Source organism: Plutella xylostella, chromosome 10, assembly GCF_932276165.1.
Source record: "Plutella xylostella chromosome 10, ilPluXylo3.1, whole genome shotgun sequence".
Lineage (NCBI taxonomy): Eukaryota > Metazoa > Arthropoda > Insecta > Lepidoptera > Plutellidae > Plutella > Plutella xylostella.
The window spans coordinates 6064915-6082426 of record NC_063990.1 but is presented as its reverse complement, the minus strand read 5'-3'; the positions used below and the strand labels follow the sequence as shown (position 1 = coordinate 6082426).

The following is a 17512-nucleotide window of genomic DNA, read 5'->3' as shown; positions in this document are numbered from 1 at the left end:
AAATGAAATAGTATTGTATGTAAAGCCTAGGTTCTGCCGGTTCTTTTAAGCTTACATTCGTTTAGATATGTATCATAGTTTTACCAGGGCATTGAAATGAAGGGACAAAAACGTTTTTTGGCTCTCCTGAACATTTTATCTCTTGGCTGTTACTGTGTTTTGAAATTGGACAGCCGTACTATATTTCCTACACAAAATAATTTGGTATGTAAATGCGTATAATATGACTTTTAAGAAGTCAATTTGTTTCCTAGTTTTCTAGGAGCAGTTTTTTTTCTTTCTTATTACTCACAACAAGTCTTTCAAAGTAGGTCTTTATTCATCAATCTTTGTATATTTTTTGGGAATTATCCATTCTAGAGCTGGTGAGAGATTGCAGATTTTATTGATGGTATTGTGTGTTGACATGTTATTAAACAATGATAAATCATCAATGAATAAAGGCACGGAAGTAAATAAACTATTAAAATACCGAGTGATCTATATCATGAATGAATACTCACTATTAAGGAAAACTAATCGATTACTAGAAGTCACAACTGTGAATCATTAGCGGCGATTCAATTCGCTATGCGACAATACATTGAATGAATTCAAATATAAAAGTGGGTAATTCGGATAGTTAACATACACATTTTTATTTTATAAACAGGTTTTAATTTGACCTTAACCTCCTTACACGGATTGTACAATGCGTCCTCACAACAGTAAGGACATTAACTGACTGCGATTACCTCATCCTCCTAAATAAATGGATAAAATAGTTACTGAAACTAACGTATAATAAGGGAGATTTGTAGGTACAGTGCAACTAAAAATTCCTCACAATAAAGAGTGCGATTTTGCAATGACATTTTATAATTTTCAGTTATTACATTTACATACAGTTTAAAAGTAAAATACCTATTGATAATTAAACGATTTGTGCTTAAATAAATATAATGGATCGATAAAATACGGTCTTTAACAATTACGAGTAGTTAGGATCACTTCCGTTTTCAGGATTTTATAGTTCTTTACTTTACTTTTAGTTTACTGTAGGTATGTGTTATAGCTATGCTGTCCGCATTATTAAATTTAAAATTAGTTTTTTATCTTTCTGAACAAAGCTCACATAAAAAATGATATTTTTTTTCAATATAATATGTGCAAAGCTCATTCTAGACAGTAAGGAGGTGCATAAGTATGTGTGTAGTCCGTTCCGTCCCACTTGAGGCACAGTGTGAGGCGCGTCTTCCGGCGCCGGCGCCGGTCCGCCACTATAAATAATGATCTCGCGAGTCATCGCTCTCGGGGAACTATGCGGCTATCACAGACTATGATATGAACTAGACTGCGCTTTGCAGAGACTTGCAGTCACCAGTAGGGTGTAATTGGGGATTCTAAATCACAGACGGCTCGCTGCGCTCGCCGTCCGTGATTTAGACCTCCCCAATCACACCCCGAGCAGCGATCCGGTGGAAACCTGCGTCGTGCAACTGATAATCGGTACTGGTCGATCAGGATATCTATCTTGTACAAATTACGTGTTACGATCAGAACATAACTTCATACTCTAACATATGCATTTTTAAATCGTAGTATATCTAACTGCCATGTGCCAAATATATCCACCTCATCTCGAGCAGGCACAAAGTAATACTTGATATTATCGCTGACTGTAACATATTTTTCTGTATGCTTTCATTTTTTTTTTTAATGTAAATTAGGTTATTTTTTGATTACTTATGTCAGTTGTTTCTGAATAAAAATACCTACATATTTTTTATAAAACTTTATTATCCAAACACCATTTTCTTAAACAAGTTACATTCCTAAGAGCACATATAGTTGGATGATAAATACAACTTAATACATCGGTCGAATGTTTATATTTTTCGTACAAACTTAGTAACTTAGGGCATTGCATATCTTCTAAGTTGTAAACTTCAGCACGTTGTAACATATTTTTAATCCAGACCATTTTTTCCGTACCCTTGCAGAAAATTATTTTATCGATCAATATTTCATTAATATACATCGAATAATTTGAATAGGGTATAAAACCATCATTCCAATATATTTTTCTATTTTTTTCTATCCATTTAACTTGTTTCTTTTCAGTCACTGACAATTTATGAAATGGAAAGGGGGGCTGGATTAACAATAGATGTATCTGATCGTTGTATAAGATACAAATTTCTTTCAAAATGAACTGATTATGATCGATTTTAAATCCTTGTACATCTACTATCACTTTCATGTTATTTTTCTAACTATATTACTCAGAGGTTTATACTCAAAAAGTCGATCGTTGATTATCAAACAGTAAGCACTTGTATTTTCAGGAATATCTTGAGATGTTTCAATTTCTAAGCGTACATCAACCGGTCCAGTCTTTAGATTATCGTTTTGCCTTGAGCAGTCAATAACAAATAGAGGTACCTTTTTCTTAAAGGTTTCCAGATCAAGCAGGGGATCAATTGGAAGGTTGTAAAATGACTGTTGAAATTTAATATACATTTCGTATAATATACTATATTTGTTTTCATCAAATTTCAAATTAAGTGAATCATAAGGAAAATACTGAGAATTTAGAAATAGCGTAACATTGGTTATATTACAGTGATCAAAATTGGAACTGTCTTTAATTTTGTTGTTTTTCCTTTCTGTCTGTAAACCAATTATAACAAATCGCGGTTTTTCCAACTGCGATGCTGTTTTAACAGACCAAGAATGCTTTGTAGTTTTTGGTAATAATGGATACTCATACAAATCCCAGTTTCTGAATGCTATTTGTATAGGATTATCTTTTTCTAAATATTTCAATAATGTTAATCTTTGACGATCTGCAACTTTTATATGTGGCATACGCCATTGAATTCTGTGTATATTTATAGATACAATATCATCTTTCTCAGCTATAATACTGTTTAAACAAGAGCTACTTCTGTTAAGTATAAGTTCATGTTTACAATTAATAATGATTTTTTTATAATCCTCAGCAAAGCCCATTAGTTTATTCAATGGAATAAGAACATTAAACGCGCCATTTTGTTTTTTTAGCCCGTCTACATCCCAACCCCAAACTGCAGCGGCTTTATTCTCACCACTATTTAATGACACATAAGATTTAATTGTTGATGTGATGCCAGTATTTTTCACACGATCGATTTCTACACCATTTATTTCATACCTGATATCTTGAAAAAGAAATGATATAGCGTTATTAGTGAAGTCAACATTTTTTTTTTGTAACTTTCCCGTCAGGTCTTTACTGCTGACAACTGCATTTCCTTCAATGTAAATAGAACTAGCTGATGGTAATACATATATATCTTGCTGATGGATTGGTATACGTATTTCATCATTTTCATTAAAACTGTTGTTATATGGATTATAGGTATGCACTTCATAGCTCTCAATTGAGTTATCGAATTTCGGTAAGTCGTTTATACTTAGTATACTCATACTTTAAACCCTAGAGCACGAAGGAAATCTTTATTATTTGGACTAACGTTTTTCAAATATTTAACACGTCTAGAACCCTTGATACATCGTTTAACAGTGGATTGTTTTATATGGTTTGTAGGAATTTTATAGTTAACACTGTTATTGAATATAATCATTTTGATTCCCGTAGATGGAGACACAACTGAATGTTTTCGTTCTGAAAATTAATTAGATTTCCTTCCGAATCAACAATTTTAATAGAAACTGATGTTATTATTTTCTTCCTCAGAGGGAAATATATAACGTTTCTTGGTACTTCAATAAATTGGTAACCAGGAGCAACGTTTGGTACAAATTCATAGATTATATGTGAAGGCGATCCGTTTATGTATGATCCTTGCACCAAATCACATTCAATTCGTATCACAGTCAGGGCAAGAATGCTTACAGGGTTCATCGACTCATGCCATTTATTTGCTTCTAGTTTTACTGGGGGAAATCCTAATAAAGGTGCTATGCTGTTTTTTACTTCAAAATTAATACACTGAGAACAAAATATAATAATATAATAATAATAATTTATTTATTTTTCAACCAACATGGATCAAAGTGTTAGTAATACATGTACAAGAACAATCACACGACTTAGACATCTATTGTTAGTATAAAAATAGGAACTAATAAACAAAACACGCAACATAAAGTACTTAACTAAGTATGTAAACACTTTAAAGTGTTATTATTTGCTTTTATTTGGATGTCGCAATCCTGGACTCTAGTTTTGACATAGTCATTTATATCTTGCAAATCGTATAAGCCGCAGGGTATTATAATTTGTTTTCCTTCATTTCCATACATGAAAACATTATTTTCGTTATTTATATTTGGCACGGAATTTAGTGCAGAAAAATACAATAAACCACACTCATATTTTTTGTTTAATGTTAAAGGAGGAAAGTAATTTGTGTTCAGCTCAGACTTATTTCCGTTGATACTAAGCGTGAAAGACATAATGACCGACTGAACCTCATTTTAAATACTGAAACTATTTATCTGAAATTATTACTTCGCCAAAAATTTTTTAAAAAATTTATACAAAGATGACCGCAGTTAAAAGGATGATTCCCTTGATAATTGATATAATTATAATTAATATCTAAATTTGAACCCATATATTTAAGAAATTCTTTTGGCGGTTTTAAATTACCGTAACTGTCAAAGTATTCTACAAAATTATCTAACTTCACGTAGGCTACCCAATGAGTACCATGGTTTTGAGAACTGTCTAAATTAATAACACCACTCTCATTTTTAAATGGATGTGGTGGTAATTCATCCCTCATAAATACTCCTCTGAAATAGGGAATCTTTTTTCCATAGTACATAATATCAATGTTAGTAAGAGCTCGATTAGGTAGCCTCTGATTTAGTTTTTTGACTTTATTGGATATATTCCTAATCCATTTTTATATGGTTTGAGTTGTAGCCCTCTTCCGATACAAAGCGCCTCCATTTCATGGTTATGCCTTTTAAGTTCTTGCAAACGTTCTTTAGCAGACTTTATTGCTTTGATTGCTTTAGCTATACCCGCAGCTCCTCCTGCTAAACTGCCAGCAGCGGACAATCCAGCAAATATGGGTATTAATGGTAAAATACCACCAGTTTTTGGAACTGGTATTACACGCGGTATATTTATAGGTAGGTCTGATGTGAACTCCTTAGCTGCTGCAAAAGCTAGGTCGATAGCAGCCTTTTTACACTTTGGTTTTAATTTATGCATATGTTTCTTCGTTTGAGAGATGATATTCCTAAAAGTCTTTCGAATTCCATTACCTGAGTTCTTAGATTTAATTTTACTAGGAACAATATTTTTCTGGAGTTCATTTAGATCTTTGTTTTGCTGCGATCGTTTTTTTGTCATTTGGATGAATCAGTTTTTAGTAGGTTATTATAACAAAACACTGTTACCAATCATGCACGGAGTAAGACTGATGACTTTCTTGTGTGTAATTTGTTTATAAAATGTTTGTTTTATCAATCCAACAATTTTCTCTTGAAGACAATCCTAGCCACTTAACAAAGAGCTTGTTTTTTTTTCTTTTTATAACTTTTTCAACAAGATAATTATTAGGATATTTGGTTTTTTGTAGTTCTTGAGAATAGAACGATCCTAAGATAGGTTGATGGTTAGCATCTTCTAAAAGGTAAGTTACAGGATTGGTTTCCTGCACTTTAACTATCTTAAATATTTCAGTTGACCAATTCGGAGTATATCCTTTTTCAAATGTTCCTTTGTATTTACTTATCCGAACAAATTCACCAAGTTTAAACATCCTGCATTTTTTTAAACGTAAAGTTTGTATTTTTTTGTATCTTTCCTGTAGTAATTTCTTATTATTTTTATTGACTTCAGCGGGTGCTAAGCCAATCGTTCTATGAGTTTTGTTATTATACGATTTTATTGAATTATCCAGTAGACCAACAAGCCAGTTATAACTTCCTTGCAAATGAAATTGTTTATAAATTTTACTTTTTAAAGTTCTTATGAATCTTTCCACTATAGATGCTTTTTTTGTGGAATATGTGGAATAATGGTTAATTCCATACTTATTAACCAGCGATTTAAATGACTTATTATAAAACTCAGTGCCAAAATCAGTTTGCAGATTTTTAGGAATGCGTCCTGCTTCGAGTAATTTCTTAAACGCTTGAATTATATTTTCTTTTTTCTTTAGTTTTAAGGGATATGCCCAAGCATACTTTGAAAAAGTATCAATCACTGCTAAAATATACTTATAGTTTTTATTATCTTTGTAAACAGATTGCATATCAATTAAGTCAGCTTGCCATAAATCATCTATATCTTTCATAACAACATGCCTCCGTGGAAAATTTTTTCTCGCGTTTCTATGTATTTCATTTACAATGTTTTCTTTACTCATTTTTTTTTAATTTTGTGACTCAATAATTCAACATTTTTACTAAGACTTGTGATATCAGTATTCATTTGCTGTACTGTTTGATTTAGTGTGTTTATTTTTTTTGTATTTATTTCAATTTGTTTATCAATATATCCTTTTGTAGCGCAATCAGTTTGATCAATGGGTGTTGCTATATGTTTAATGACTTTATATTGGGCATTGAAATTGTTATTGTCATCAACTAATAAGTTAGCAGTAGTTGATCTTGTTGATATGTTTTCCATTATTTGTATCTTATTTATATGGTGACCAAACTTATCAACATTCATGTTGAGTAGCTATGAGAATACTGATAAATGTAATGATCTTCATCCAGTTTTATTCCTTTATGATGCCGCCTTCTTTTAATTCCTCAATAATAGATATTATCTCATTGTCATGATTGGTATTTCCAGCATCTTTTGAAGCTATTAAAATTTTTAACCTATCGATCAATTCATTAGGATCATCCCAATAAATGAAATCAATATTTGAATTATACTTTTTTAAGGTCGGTAACTTACAGCCTTCTCCTTCTTTAACATTATTTAATTCATGTTTTGAAAATAATGGTTTTACAATATTTTTGTATTTATTGCTTTTATCACCTTTAATTTGACCCAAAGGTTCATAATCTCTTCTGTGCGCGTTTGTTTGGCATAAAATGTCTTTATAGTTTAGTTTATCTTCCATAGATATGACCTTGTTGTCCGGTTTACTATGAAACAATAATTCCATCAGACCTTGAGTGGCTTCGTAAGATTTATTACCTATTATAGCCATTGATTTGTTGCCTACTGAATCGAAGGTTATAGGAGTGTTACCTATCATAAGTTTATTATTTTTATTACGAACTCCAAATGGTACCTGCAGGTTTTTATAATCATCTTTTAATATCGTTTGGATCGGTGTACTAAAAGGTGAACTTATAGGTTTTAAATTGGTCGGTGTAGAAGATTCGGATTCTGTATTAGATTCAAAATCTGCACTTTCAATGTTATCATCACATGGTTCACTAGTAGTAATAAAAGAATTTTTATCTGAAGAGTTTTCAACTTGCGGAACAAGAGCACAACTCTTCGTAGATGCTAATTCTTCCAAGGGATTGATTATTGATTTGAATATTTTTCGTGATTTTAATTCCAAATCCTCATCTATTTCTTGCATTCTTTTCACTTTATTTTTTATACATTTTACAGAATTTATTATTTGTTCTTTTACATGGGGATCCATTATTATTACTGGATGATTTTATTGAATCTATGAAACGAGCAGATAGATAACTAGCAAAAAGTTATGTGACTAGTTTTACTCTCACGCCTGCATATATATATTCATATCTACTGAATTCAATCAAATTTCACAAACACATCGAATGATTTTCTGTACCGTCCATTATTTAAGGCACAATCTTTGTTAATGATCAAACAAGTGAAAGGGTCTTTCCATATATCTGAACACATTTTTTTAAATATTACCCAACTTATATCAGAATTTACATGTTCATCATAAATATGTTTTAAATTTATATCGTCTTGTTTGAAAATTATTAAAAAGTTAACATTATCTCTTATTAACTGCTTAGGTATTTTAGAATAAGTTTGGGATAAATAAAAACAATCTATTTGCTTATGTCTCCCCATAGAAAAGTAATTTCTTATATTTACTTGATTTTCACAAGTAACATCATCAAAAATAAAGATCGATTTATTTAAGGCCTTATCAGGTGGAATTACATCATTATTATTCTTAAACATGAATAAATTAATACTGGGAATTCTACTCAAAACTTCTTTTAGAAAACGGTATTTCGGTTGAAATATAGTCTTCGAATAAAGGTATATATTTTCAAATTTAAGACCATTTTCATGCAGTAATAAACTTATCATTGTATTTGTTTTACCGCAATTTGAGGGCCCGCATATTATACAACGGATTGAATTAGGCAATAATTTGCTATGCCTGATGACATTGGAAGAATGATCAACCTTTATATTTTTAATTTCTAATGAGAGAGGTTGCTTCACTAACTTCATTTTGTCTTCTAACAAAATTGGAGTAAATTATTACTTTTATAGATGCCTCGTCGTTGGCATTATGAAAAGAAACAACTTAGCCTTTTTTGGTATTATTAGCATTATAGTGCATACACGCGTGATGTGATTCATACTTATTAAATACCTGCCTGAAATAAGATCCTCTTGTTTTCATTACATCATCAACTTTCAAGTTGACTAGACACGTAAATTTCTGCTGTAAGTAATCAAAATATTTACTAATGATTTTATAACAAGTTTTTATTTTTTTAGATTGTAATACTGTATACTGTATTCTATGTATTTATTATATTTGTTGCAGATAATGGCGAAGATTAACCCTCTGTTTTCGCAAGATACATGTCTAGAAATGAGCCCGCCTATTGGTAATATCAGCCAAGATAGCCCATTTCCCGCTTATGTTCAAGGATGGGATGAATGTGGATGGCTAGATAAAGTTGAAAAAAAGCAACCAGAAAAAGAAAAGAAGTTATCAAAATGCGGAAAAACAAAAAAATGCAAATGTATTAATCAATCTTCTACGTTCATATTAAAAAACGATCAGCGCAAGGGACGATTTTTGATAAAAATTGATATTGAAGCTTTCGATAACAGTGACAATGAACATGCAGTGAGTGCCCAATATATTATGACTGATCAGTATGATGAAGTGATGGACGCTGCTCAATGTGTGGTACGCAAAATTTTTAAAAAAATGTGCGAGCAATAAAATGTATTTTAATGGAAATAGATTATCATCATCTTCAGCCTATAATAGTCCGCTGCTGGATTAATGCAAATGATAGGTATATCCTTAATAAAAAAAAGATAATAAATTTATATTCAATAAAAAATATGTTTTTTATTTTACTCATACTTACAGGCACATTTTGGAAGATAGGTCAGCGGTAAATAAAAAAAATAATATTTTAATGCATGAACTGTTTTATTCATAGTAACTGGGTATACATTTATCACTAAGAATTTACAAATACAATTTAACATGCGAGCATGACCTGTTTTATGCATAGTAGGTACAATTATCACTAAAGGTACTAATCCATGCATCGCGGCTTACGACTATGGCGCGCGGCCAATGCCAGTATTTTTCATCGACATCAGCGTGACAGTTAAAAAGCCGCGATGCGCGGAATAGTACCTTACATATCTTAAAAATTATTACCTTCTTACAAAACACAATGACACATACTTATGCGAGCATAACTTGTTTTATTCATAGTAGATAATACATTTATCACTGTGTATCTAAAAAGAATTACATAATACAATTTAAGAAGTAGCATTAAAGAGAAGTATTACAATGACCCCAAGGTAGAGTTGTTATTTTATCTTCTAAAATTTGTCTTTTATTGTCAGATCTACATAGTATTAATTTATTAACTCTTTGTGTAAATATTTGATGATTTTTTGAACGAATTAAAAACATATCATCCCTAAAGCTTTCGTTTTTAAATAGTGACTTTTTGTATTGATTTAATTGAAGTTTTTTTGTTACAGATTTTTTAATTCCTTTTGCTTTTTTAATACTGTTTTTACATGTGTCTATAAAATATAACTTAGCTCTTAAGCCAACGAATTCCGAAATTATTTCTCCACCCAATTCATCCTTAAAATACCCAGGTATTTTCATATTTTTGGGAGGTATTTTGTAAATATTATTTTTCTCGAAGTTACTGGTATCAAAGTATTGTATATTATCTTTCATATCTTCATAAAAGTCATTCGTATATATCAAGTAAAGAAGGCTATCTGTGTCTGTATAGCATAATTGTATACTATTGTCATAAAAAGGTTTCATAAAGGAATAGTGAAATCTATACAAATGAGTTTTGGCTAATTCGAGAACAGAAAAACCGATGTATATTGGTCTGTCTAAAATAACATGTGTTCGCTGTAAATGAATGGCCACCAGGTTCTCAGATATAATCGCTAAATTTTTAAAATTCGGAGCGCTTATATATTTTTCTGCACCGCAAAGTTTATTTGTATTGTTGCAAACATCTTTCCACACTGTAACTAATTTAACATCGACTTGTTTCCGTTTATTTTCTATTGTTTTTCCGAATATTGAATTGTTTTGTTTTTTAAAGAAGTCTTTTTCAAAATCCGAGGTGGCTTTTTGACGAAGGGATGTATTTAGCGAAATATAGGGTTCTAAAAATACTTTCTGATCAAACGCTAGTATTTTATGTATCTTTAATAATTTTAATCCATGTTTCAGGCATTCTTTTAGGTGAACATAATGAATAATATAATGATGTTTATCATATAAATTAGCAATAAGTTTGCTAGTTGTACCGCCGGCGGGAACTAACTTTTCAGGCGCAAATGGCAAATCAGAGTGCTCTTTATGGATATTAGCTGGGTAGCTGAGATCCACCTCTAGTATAAATCCTTGATTATCATCAGCACTATGATTTAAAATATTAAATTTCTGTATTTCAAAATCATTTAAAAAATGAAAATTACTTGTTGGAAGCTTTTTCATCATCGCAAATCCGTATAAATTTACGCAATCCAAGTAAATTAGAAATGAGTTTGGTTCATTTTTATCATAATGTGGTAAGTATTTGTTATTAGCCTTTGCATATCTTAGGGAACACTGCGCCAAGCCACCTCGTATTCCATTTTCAATCATTTGATACATTTCTAAATCCGATATTAAATCTAATTCAACTTTTGTGAATTTTAACATCGCATCCCAACTTAATGATGGAGATGAGATATAGTAGCATGGATCCAATTGATAATATTTTAAACTCATACTACGAAATTTTTCAAAAATATCGCATAACAATAGCACATCACATTTTAAATAAAGATCCGTATACTCTCCAATATTTTTAATATTAAAGGATTGCCACACATTCAACGCATGCTTATAATCTTCTTCGGACACATCTTCAGAATTAAGTTTACTAAAGAAGTGTTTTCGCTCGGGAAGTTGGTTCTCACTATAACGGTCCCATGAATTGACATAATCATAGCAATAAATTCCTTTGCGACGAACCAAATCGAACAAATATTGATCTTTGAAATATTTACGTAGGTTTATAAAGTCACTAGAACTTAGTGTTTTGGCTAGTTTATCTAAACCAGAACTCAAAAAATTAAAAGAATCTATGAATTTTAGCTGAGCCACATTTTTTGCGTCAATAGGTATAAACTTAGTAAAGGAAATGAATTTTTCTTTATTTTTAGGAATGAGATTAACACGTCCTATTATACTTGACAGTTCATTAATGAATAAATGGCAATCATAACCCGATAAATTATGAAATATTATGGGAATGAAAGGACAAACTTTAGCTTTTAAGTTACACGACTTGTGGCTAGGACCTCGATATTTACCAGTGAAATGATCATGGTCTGCTACTTTAATTTCATCGCGCGAAAAGTTTTTTTCACAGAAATAGCACGTATTTGCGTTATCAAAGGATGTTTTTTCCTCTTGGCTTAAAGGCAACATAGGTTGCGCGACTGACAATATCTGATACAATCTTTTAACATCATTTGAAATAGTTTCCACAAATTTTTTAGCACAGCGGGCCCCGCGATATGAAACATACTCATTTAATTCCGGGTTAGATTTACAGCAAATGTAATATGCAAAACAAGTAGCTTCATGTTTTTGAATGTTTTCTACATGTTCAGATTTGTTCTTGTCATTGTACTCATGAAGTAAACTTTCAAAGTCCCCGTAAATAACTATTGGAATTCGTTGCGTCTTATCTACGTTTGAAAATGATATCTTACTGCCTTCCGGGGGCAATGTAGTTTTTACTCTTGCACAGTTATGATCACAAAGCTTTTTTTCTGAATTAAAATAAATAAAACATTCATCGCATAAAAATATTTTACATTTATGCTGCGTAAGTTGGTTACGAACAAGTCTATCAAAGTTTTTGATCAGACAATAATGTCCTTTTCCACCGTTATCAATATATAGCAAATTTACGTGAGTAAGTTTACGTGATGAAGTTTTAAATAGTGGTCCAACGACATCACTGTTCGTTTCTAGGCCGTAAACATTAATACTTATGTCAGGATTTAATTTCTCAAATAATTTAATGTCCTCAAAACTTGGTGGGAAAGTCATTCCCGCAGTGTTTAACACTTTGGAATAATGGGGATACATTCTTACTCTAACTGGGTTATTTTTCGCGGGATATAAATGAGCCATTATACTCCACAAGAAACAATGTTCGTCCTTATTTTGAATATTTAAACAAGCTTTAGTTCTGCTTATTTTCGCCGGTAGTTTAACGAAAGATCCAGCTCTCAAGGGATTGTATTTATTTATGTTTACCTCTAAATGGCTTATAGAATCAATCGTCCAACCAGACTCTGAAAGTTCAAACTCGGAACATTTGGTAACAAGTTTTTCTGCTGAGTTGCAATAAACAGATGAAATATCTGAATTTTCAAAAAGAGCCTCATAACTTGTGTTGAAAGATTTTATTGACGTTTCCTCGTTTTTCGGCAAAGTATAAGAGACATAAAGCTCAAAGTTAATTTTTATTGCTCTATGTGCTACCAAAGATTTTTTGATAAGATTACAGACAGTATCTTTTATATTTAACAAAAATAGTTCTGGCGATAAGCACGATGTTGATGGATTGACTCTATAGCTCAAAATTCGATTTTTAAAAGCCGTGGCTATTATTAACACATTATCGAATTCGGATCTGATTAAACTGTTGGATTTATGAATGTTAGATTTTTTATGCGCTGCATAACTTGGTACGACCACATTACAAGTTGTGCAAAACATTTTATTTATTAATATTAAATAAAGAAACCTTATTTATTTTTACTGGATTGTCATAAATTTTTAACTAGTAGGTATATTAAAGTATAACGTACCTACCTTGTATATTTACCGAGTTTCTCAATTATTACAAGTATTAAGTCACTACTACAACATCAATAATCGAAAGCGAATAGACAGATATGTGTTTAAATCCAAAAAAGTTATTTTACGAATCATTAGCTAATAAGTAATTCAAAGGTTAGAGTAAAATGTAAATAATTCTATAATTGTTTGATTATATATTTAAAATAACAAAAGTACATATTAATTTTTATATATGCCAATAGGTTGGGTACCTAGGTATAACCGTAACCATACAGTTGAAAAACGTAGGCCTCTAATATGAATAGCAGTTGGGGTAAATGATGGGCTGAATATGAGCAAAATCTTCCCGAGTCGCTTGAACTAGACGACTCGTCGCGCGCCACACGCTACTGTTAGTATCCGCGCCTACTTTTATAGCAAGGATTGGATGACGCCACTTCTCATCCTGGAGTTTCTCCGCTTCCGCTGTGTTATAAACGCGCAGCTCAATAAAATATTCGCCTCGCTTGAGAGGATCTCGCTGAGTGCTGTACCCAGAAGCAGTCCTCTGCGTAAAGAAGCTGCGTAGTTGTGTTGCAGGCACCGCCGCGCGACTGCATTTGCCTGGAACAACGTTTGTTGCTTCGTCCTGAAAGTAAATAAAAAGTAATTAGAAATCAGCCCTTACTCATACACAATCGCCTGAAAATCGAATGAATTAAAAAAATAACGAACGGGTTGAGGATTGCACTCCCTGGTTTCAAAAACTTTACTGTATGCTGAATTTAAAGGGGAATTGATAATGCACACGCATACACACGCACACACATGTGCACACTTAACAGTCCACTGCTAGACATGGGCTTCTTTCGAATACGATCTGAATTTATTTTCTTTACACCAAATGCCTGTCCAATAAACATTAATTCGTCGAACTGCAGTTAAAGAGCCCCAGTACTTATAAATGGCTGAACCGATTTTGATGAAACTTAGCCAAAGTTTTATAAAAAGCTTCATACCAAATAAAAAATATGAATGTTTTATTAATTACCTCGGAATCAGGAAAAACAGCACGCTTGCGTTTAACGGCCGAGGGCTGCGTTGCCGGGATGGGCTCCTCGGGCTCGGTGTCGGAGCCGCAGGCGAACAGGTCTCGCGGGGCGACGCTCGCAGCGGGCGGCGGCGCTGAGCTCTTGGAACTAGCTTTACCGCGTTTTGCTGGTTCTTTCTTCTTTTCTTTTTTCTGGTTCGAGGCAGGATTGGTAGAGCTGGATGCGAAGATATCCTCGTCTGCCCAAAACGGATTTTGCGACCAGTGAGCCCTGAAAGTAAACATACATAAACTTCGTAAAAAAACTGTTGAATAGAAACGCAGTTACGTTAAATTTCTTTCAAATTTATGAAAAGTATAATAGATGATAAATTTGGGCATAGGTAGGAACTATTTGCTCTTACATCGTCACATTATATACCTAACTCTTCTATCCTTTTTTTTAAGTGCTCTTACTGGGAAGGGAATATATGTATAGTTAAAAAAACTAAGTTTCTAAGGGTGCTGAAATATATCTTAAAAGTTTCAGTCAAATGGAATAAATCAGAGTGCGATAAAGTAATAAAATAGACACGTACATACTTATGAAGATCTGCTGAGGAGCTACAGGAACACCAGCACTTATAATCACAACACTGAACCACTGAACGATGCAGTATAATGTCACTCTCGCAGTCTCGCGTATGAAAAAGGTCCTCTGAGGCGGAGCGAATAGTTTTGTTCAGCAAATTATAAGGCGCTATTCATAATGCAAAACCAACATAAATATATATTTTTGTTAATACATGTTTAAAGTATAATAAACCTTATGTCCCGAATCCTTAAGAACTAATTACTCAACTTAATAAGTCATAGTGATTCTTTAGTATAAACTCATCCTTACATACCTTAAGCGGGTCATACATTTGATTATGTTTACCGAATTCAGAAATAAGATACTATAATTTTATAAGGCAATGGCTTCCAATAAGGCATTACATGAAATAGTTGCTAGAGATCTTTAATAACATACTAGGACGTTACTATCTAGTAGCATATCCAAGTTATATTAAGCTACGGAGACATTTTCCGTGTTTTCAAAGCTTTTCACCTCAAATCAAACCTACCTACATCTTCCGCTTTCTGTTTCCAAAAGGCCAATAAAAGTTAATCATCGATTGAATTATGTATTGGAAACTAGCTGTAAGTATGTTTTAACTGCACTAGCTCGCATTGTAAATAAATCTTAAGTGGATAAGTGATCAGAAGAAGGTCTTTCAAATGGAAAGTCAGATTCATTTCCTTAAAAAATTCTATGATATATATAATATAATTTTATTCTTTAATTGCCAACTTAGCCAATGGCTCTCGACCAAGAGGTCGCGGGTTCGAATCCGCGGGGCAACACGCGCTGTGAAGATAGGTATTTTGAGTTGTACTCATATTTGTTAGGCCGTTAAGACATTGCATTGCAGGCTGAATCACCTGATTATCAGAAAAGCAAGATAAATCTGTACTTCGAAACGCAAGTTACGCCCATGGTGCTCATGCGCATTACCATATAAAATCTGGCGAAACACGCGCTGAGGGTTCCGTAACATCATGTATAAACAGGGTGTTGCAAAATTGGTATACTAAGCCGAAACCTACATGTGCAGCATGGTATATCTAAGCCTGAAACTGAAATCAGAATTTGGAAATTTGTGAACAAAATACCTTTTAACCACGATCACGATATACATCAAGTACCAATAAATATAATAATGGATATTAAAATATATATATTTATATTTCAATGTGATTAAATGAAAAAATATATTGAAAACAAAAATTGCATTCCAAGTACGTACCTAGCAGGTGAAATAACTAACATTCACTTGTCATGCATGTAAATCAGTACCTACTTGTTGAAGTATTTATAAACAATTTCTTCATTGAGGCAGATATCATGTGGCATAAAACGAGACGTGACGTATTAGAACCATGTATTAGTTTACATTTAACATGCATCAAATTAGTACATAGTAGACTGAAATAAAGGCTACATTGAATGAAACATAAGTTTGTATTCCTACATCGCGCTGTCAAAGTTTTTACGATCCTTCGCTATATATACAAAAAACAAAGTTATTAACTTGACTGGTCTTGTATGATATGCATTGCATGAGTAGGATACGCCCAATCCGAAATTGCAAGTATCCTTGTACCTAGTCACCCATGCTACACCATAAACGTTAGTAAGATGTGGGCAGTCTGAACACGTTAATGGTAGACGCATGAAATGAAATACTATTGAATGGGAAATTATTGAATGAGAAATTATTGAATGGGAAAATGACCCGAGCAAGCGGTGTACCGTAAAAACATTACTGACTGAACATTATTGATTACCAGACGGTACACCGCATGCGAAGGTTTTGCTGTTTTTTACAATAATTTGGTAAACACTTGCAATTAAACCTTTGGATAAATAATAGTTGTTAGACATGACGCTCTAAAACATTTGCTATTTTTCTACATTGCTGTATTAAAAATGATACTGAGACCGCCCGCATATTTAATGGTAGACTGTGAGTAAAAGCTCGATCAGGATTATGTATCTGGTACTGATTTGTACAAGATAAATATCCTGATGGACCAGTACCGATTATCAGTTGCACGACGCAGGTTTCCACCGGATCGCAACTCGGGGTGTGATTGGGGAGGTCACTAAATCACGGACGGCGAGCGCAGCGAGCCGTCTGTGATTTAGAATCCCCAATTACACCCTACTGTCACCACGTCAGGGACTATTCAAACACAGATACTCGTAGATAGACAGAGTACTCTTAATTTGTATACAAATAAATAAAAAAAAACATGACAACTTAGGCTACAGAAGCCATCCTTATGGCTAATGGCTAGCTCATCCAGACAACCTTTTAATGGATGGACTTAAAGTGACACAAATAGTGTACGTACTAAAACTTACCCAGAGTTTTCCGCTGCCGATATATCTGCGATTTGAATATGTTGTAGGCTTTATCTATCTCCCTGAACCCCACGATATTTAAGCTATATGGTTTTCATACAGAAGTTTACTTATGCGTAGTTCTGCTGGTTAAATGTGGTCTGTGGCGCCATTCGACCGGTCTTGCGTGCCATCTGTCACCTAGAGGTGCGTATCGCGTCAAACGCGCTGCCACCTCACCTTACA

The 17512-nt window shown here is 32.7% G+C and overlaps 2 protein-coding genes across 4 annotated transcripts in view; one reads left to right on the top strand and one right to left on the bottom strand.

The window, feature by feature from the left end:
- Positions 1 to 17512, top strand: part of LOC105397468 (trafficking kinesin-binding protein milt) — a 60742-nt gene that overhangs the window by 17318 nt on the left and 25912 nt on the right. The window lies entirely within an intron of this gene.
- On the bottom strand, positions 9296 to 16016 carry LOC125489038. Of its 2 annotated transcripts, none has more exons than XM_048623390.1 (3): positions 14916 to 16016; positions 14338 to 14608; positions 9296 to 13935 (listed from the first exon to the last, which is right to left on the bottom strand). In XM_048623390.1, the coding sequence occupies exon 3, from the start codon at positions 13221 to 13223 to the stop codon at positions 9732 to 9734; it is 3492 nt and encodes a 1163-aa protein (XP_048479347.1). In that variant the 5' UTR covers positions 13224 to 13935; positions 14338 to 14608; positions 14916 to 16016; the 3' UTR covers positions 9296 to 9731. The 2 variants fall into 2 exon arrangements, with proteins under 2 accessions (XP_048479347.1, XP_048479348.1); XM_048623391.1 differs by having other exon boundaries at positions 13481 to 13935; positions 14916 to 15046.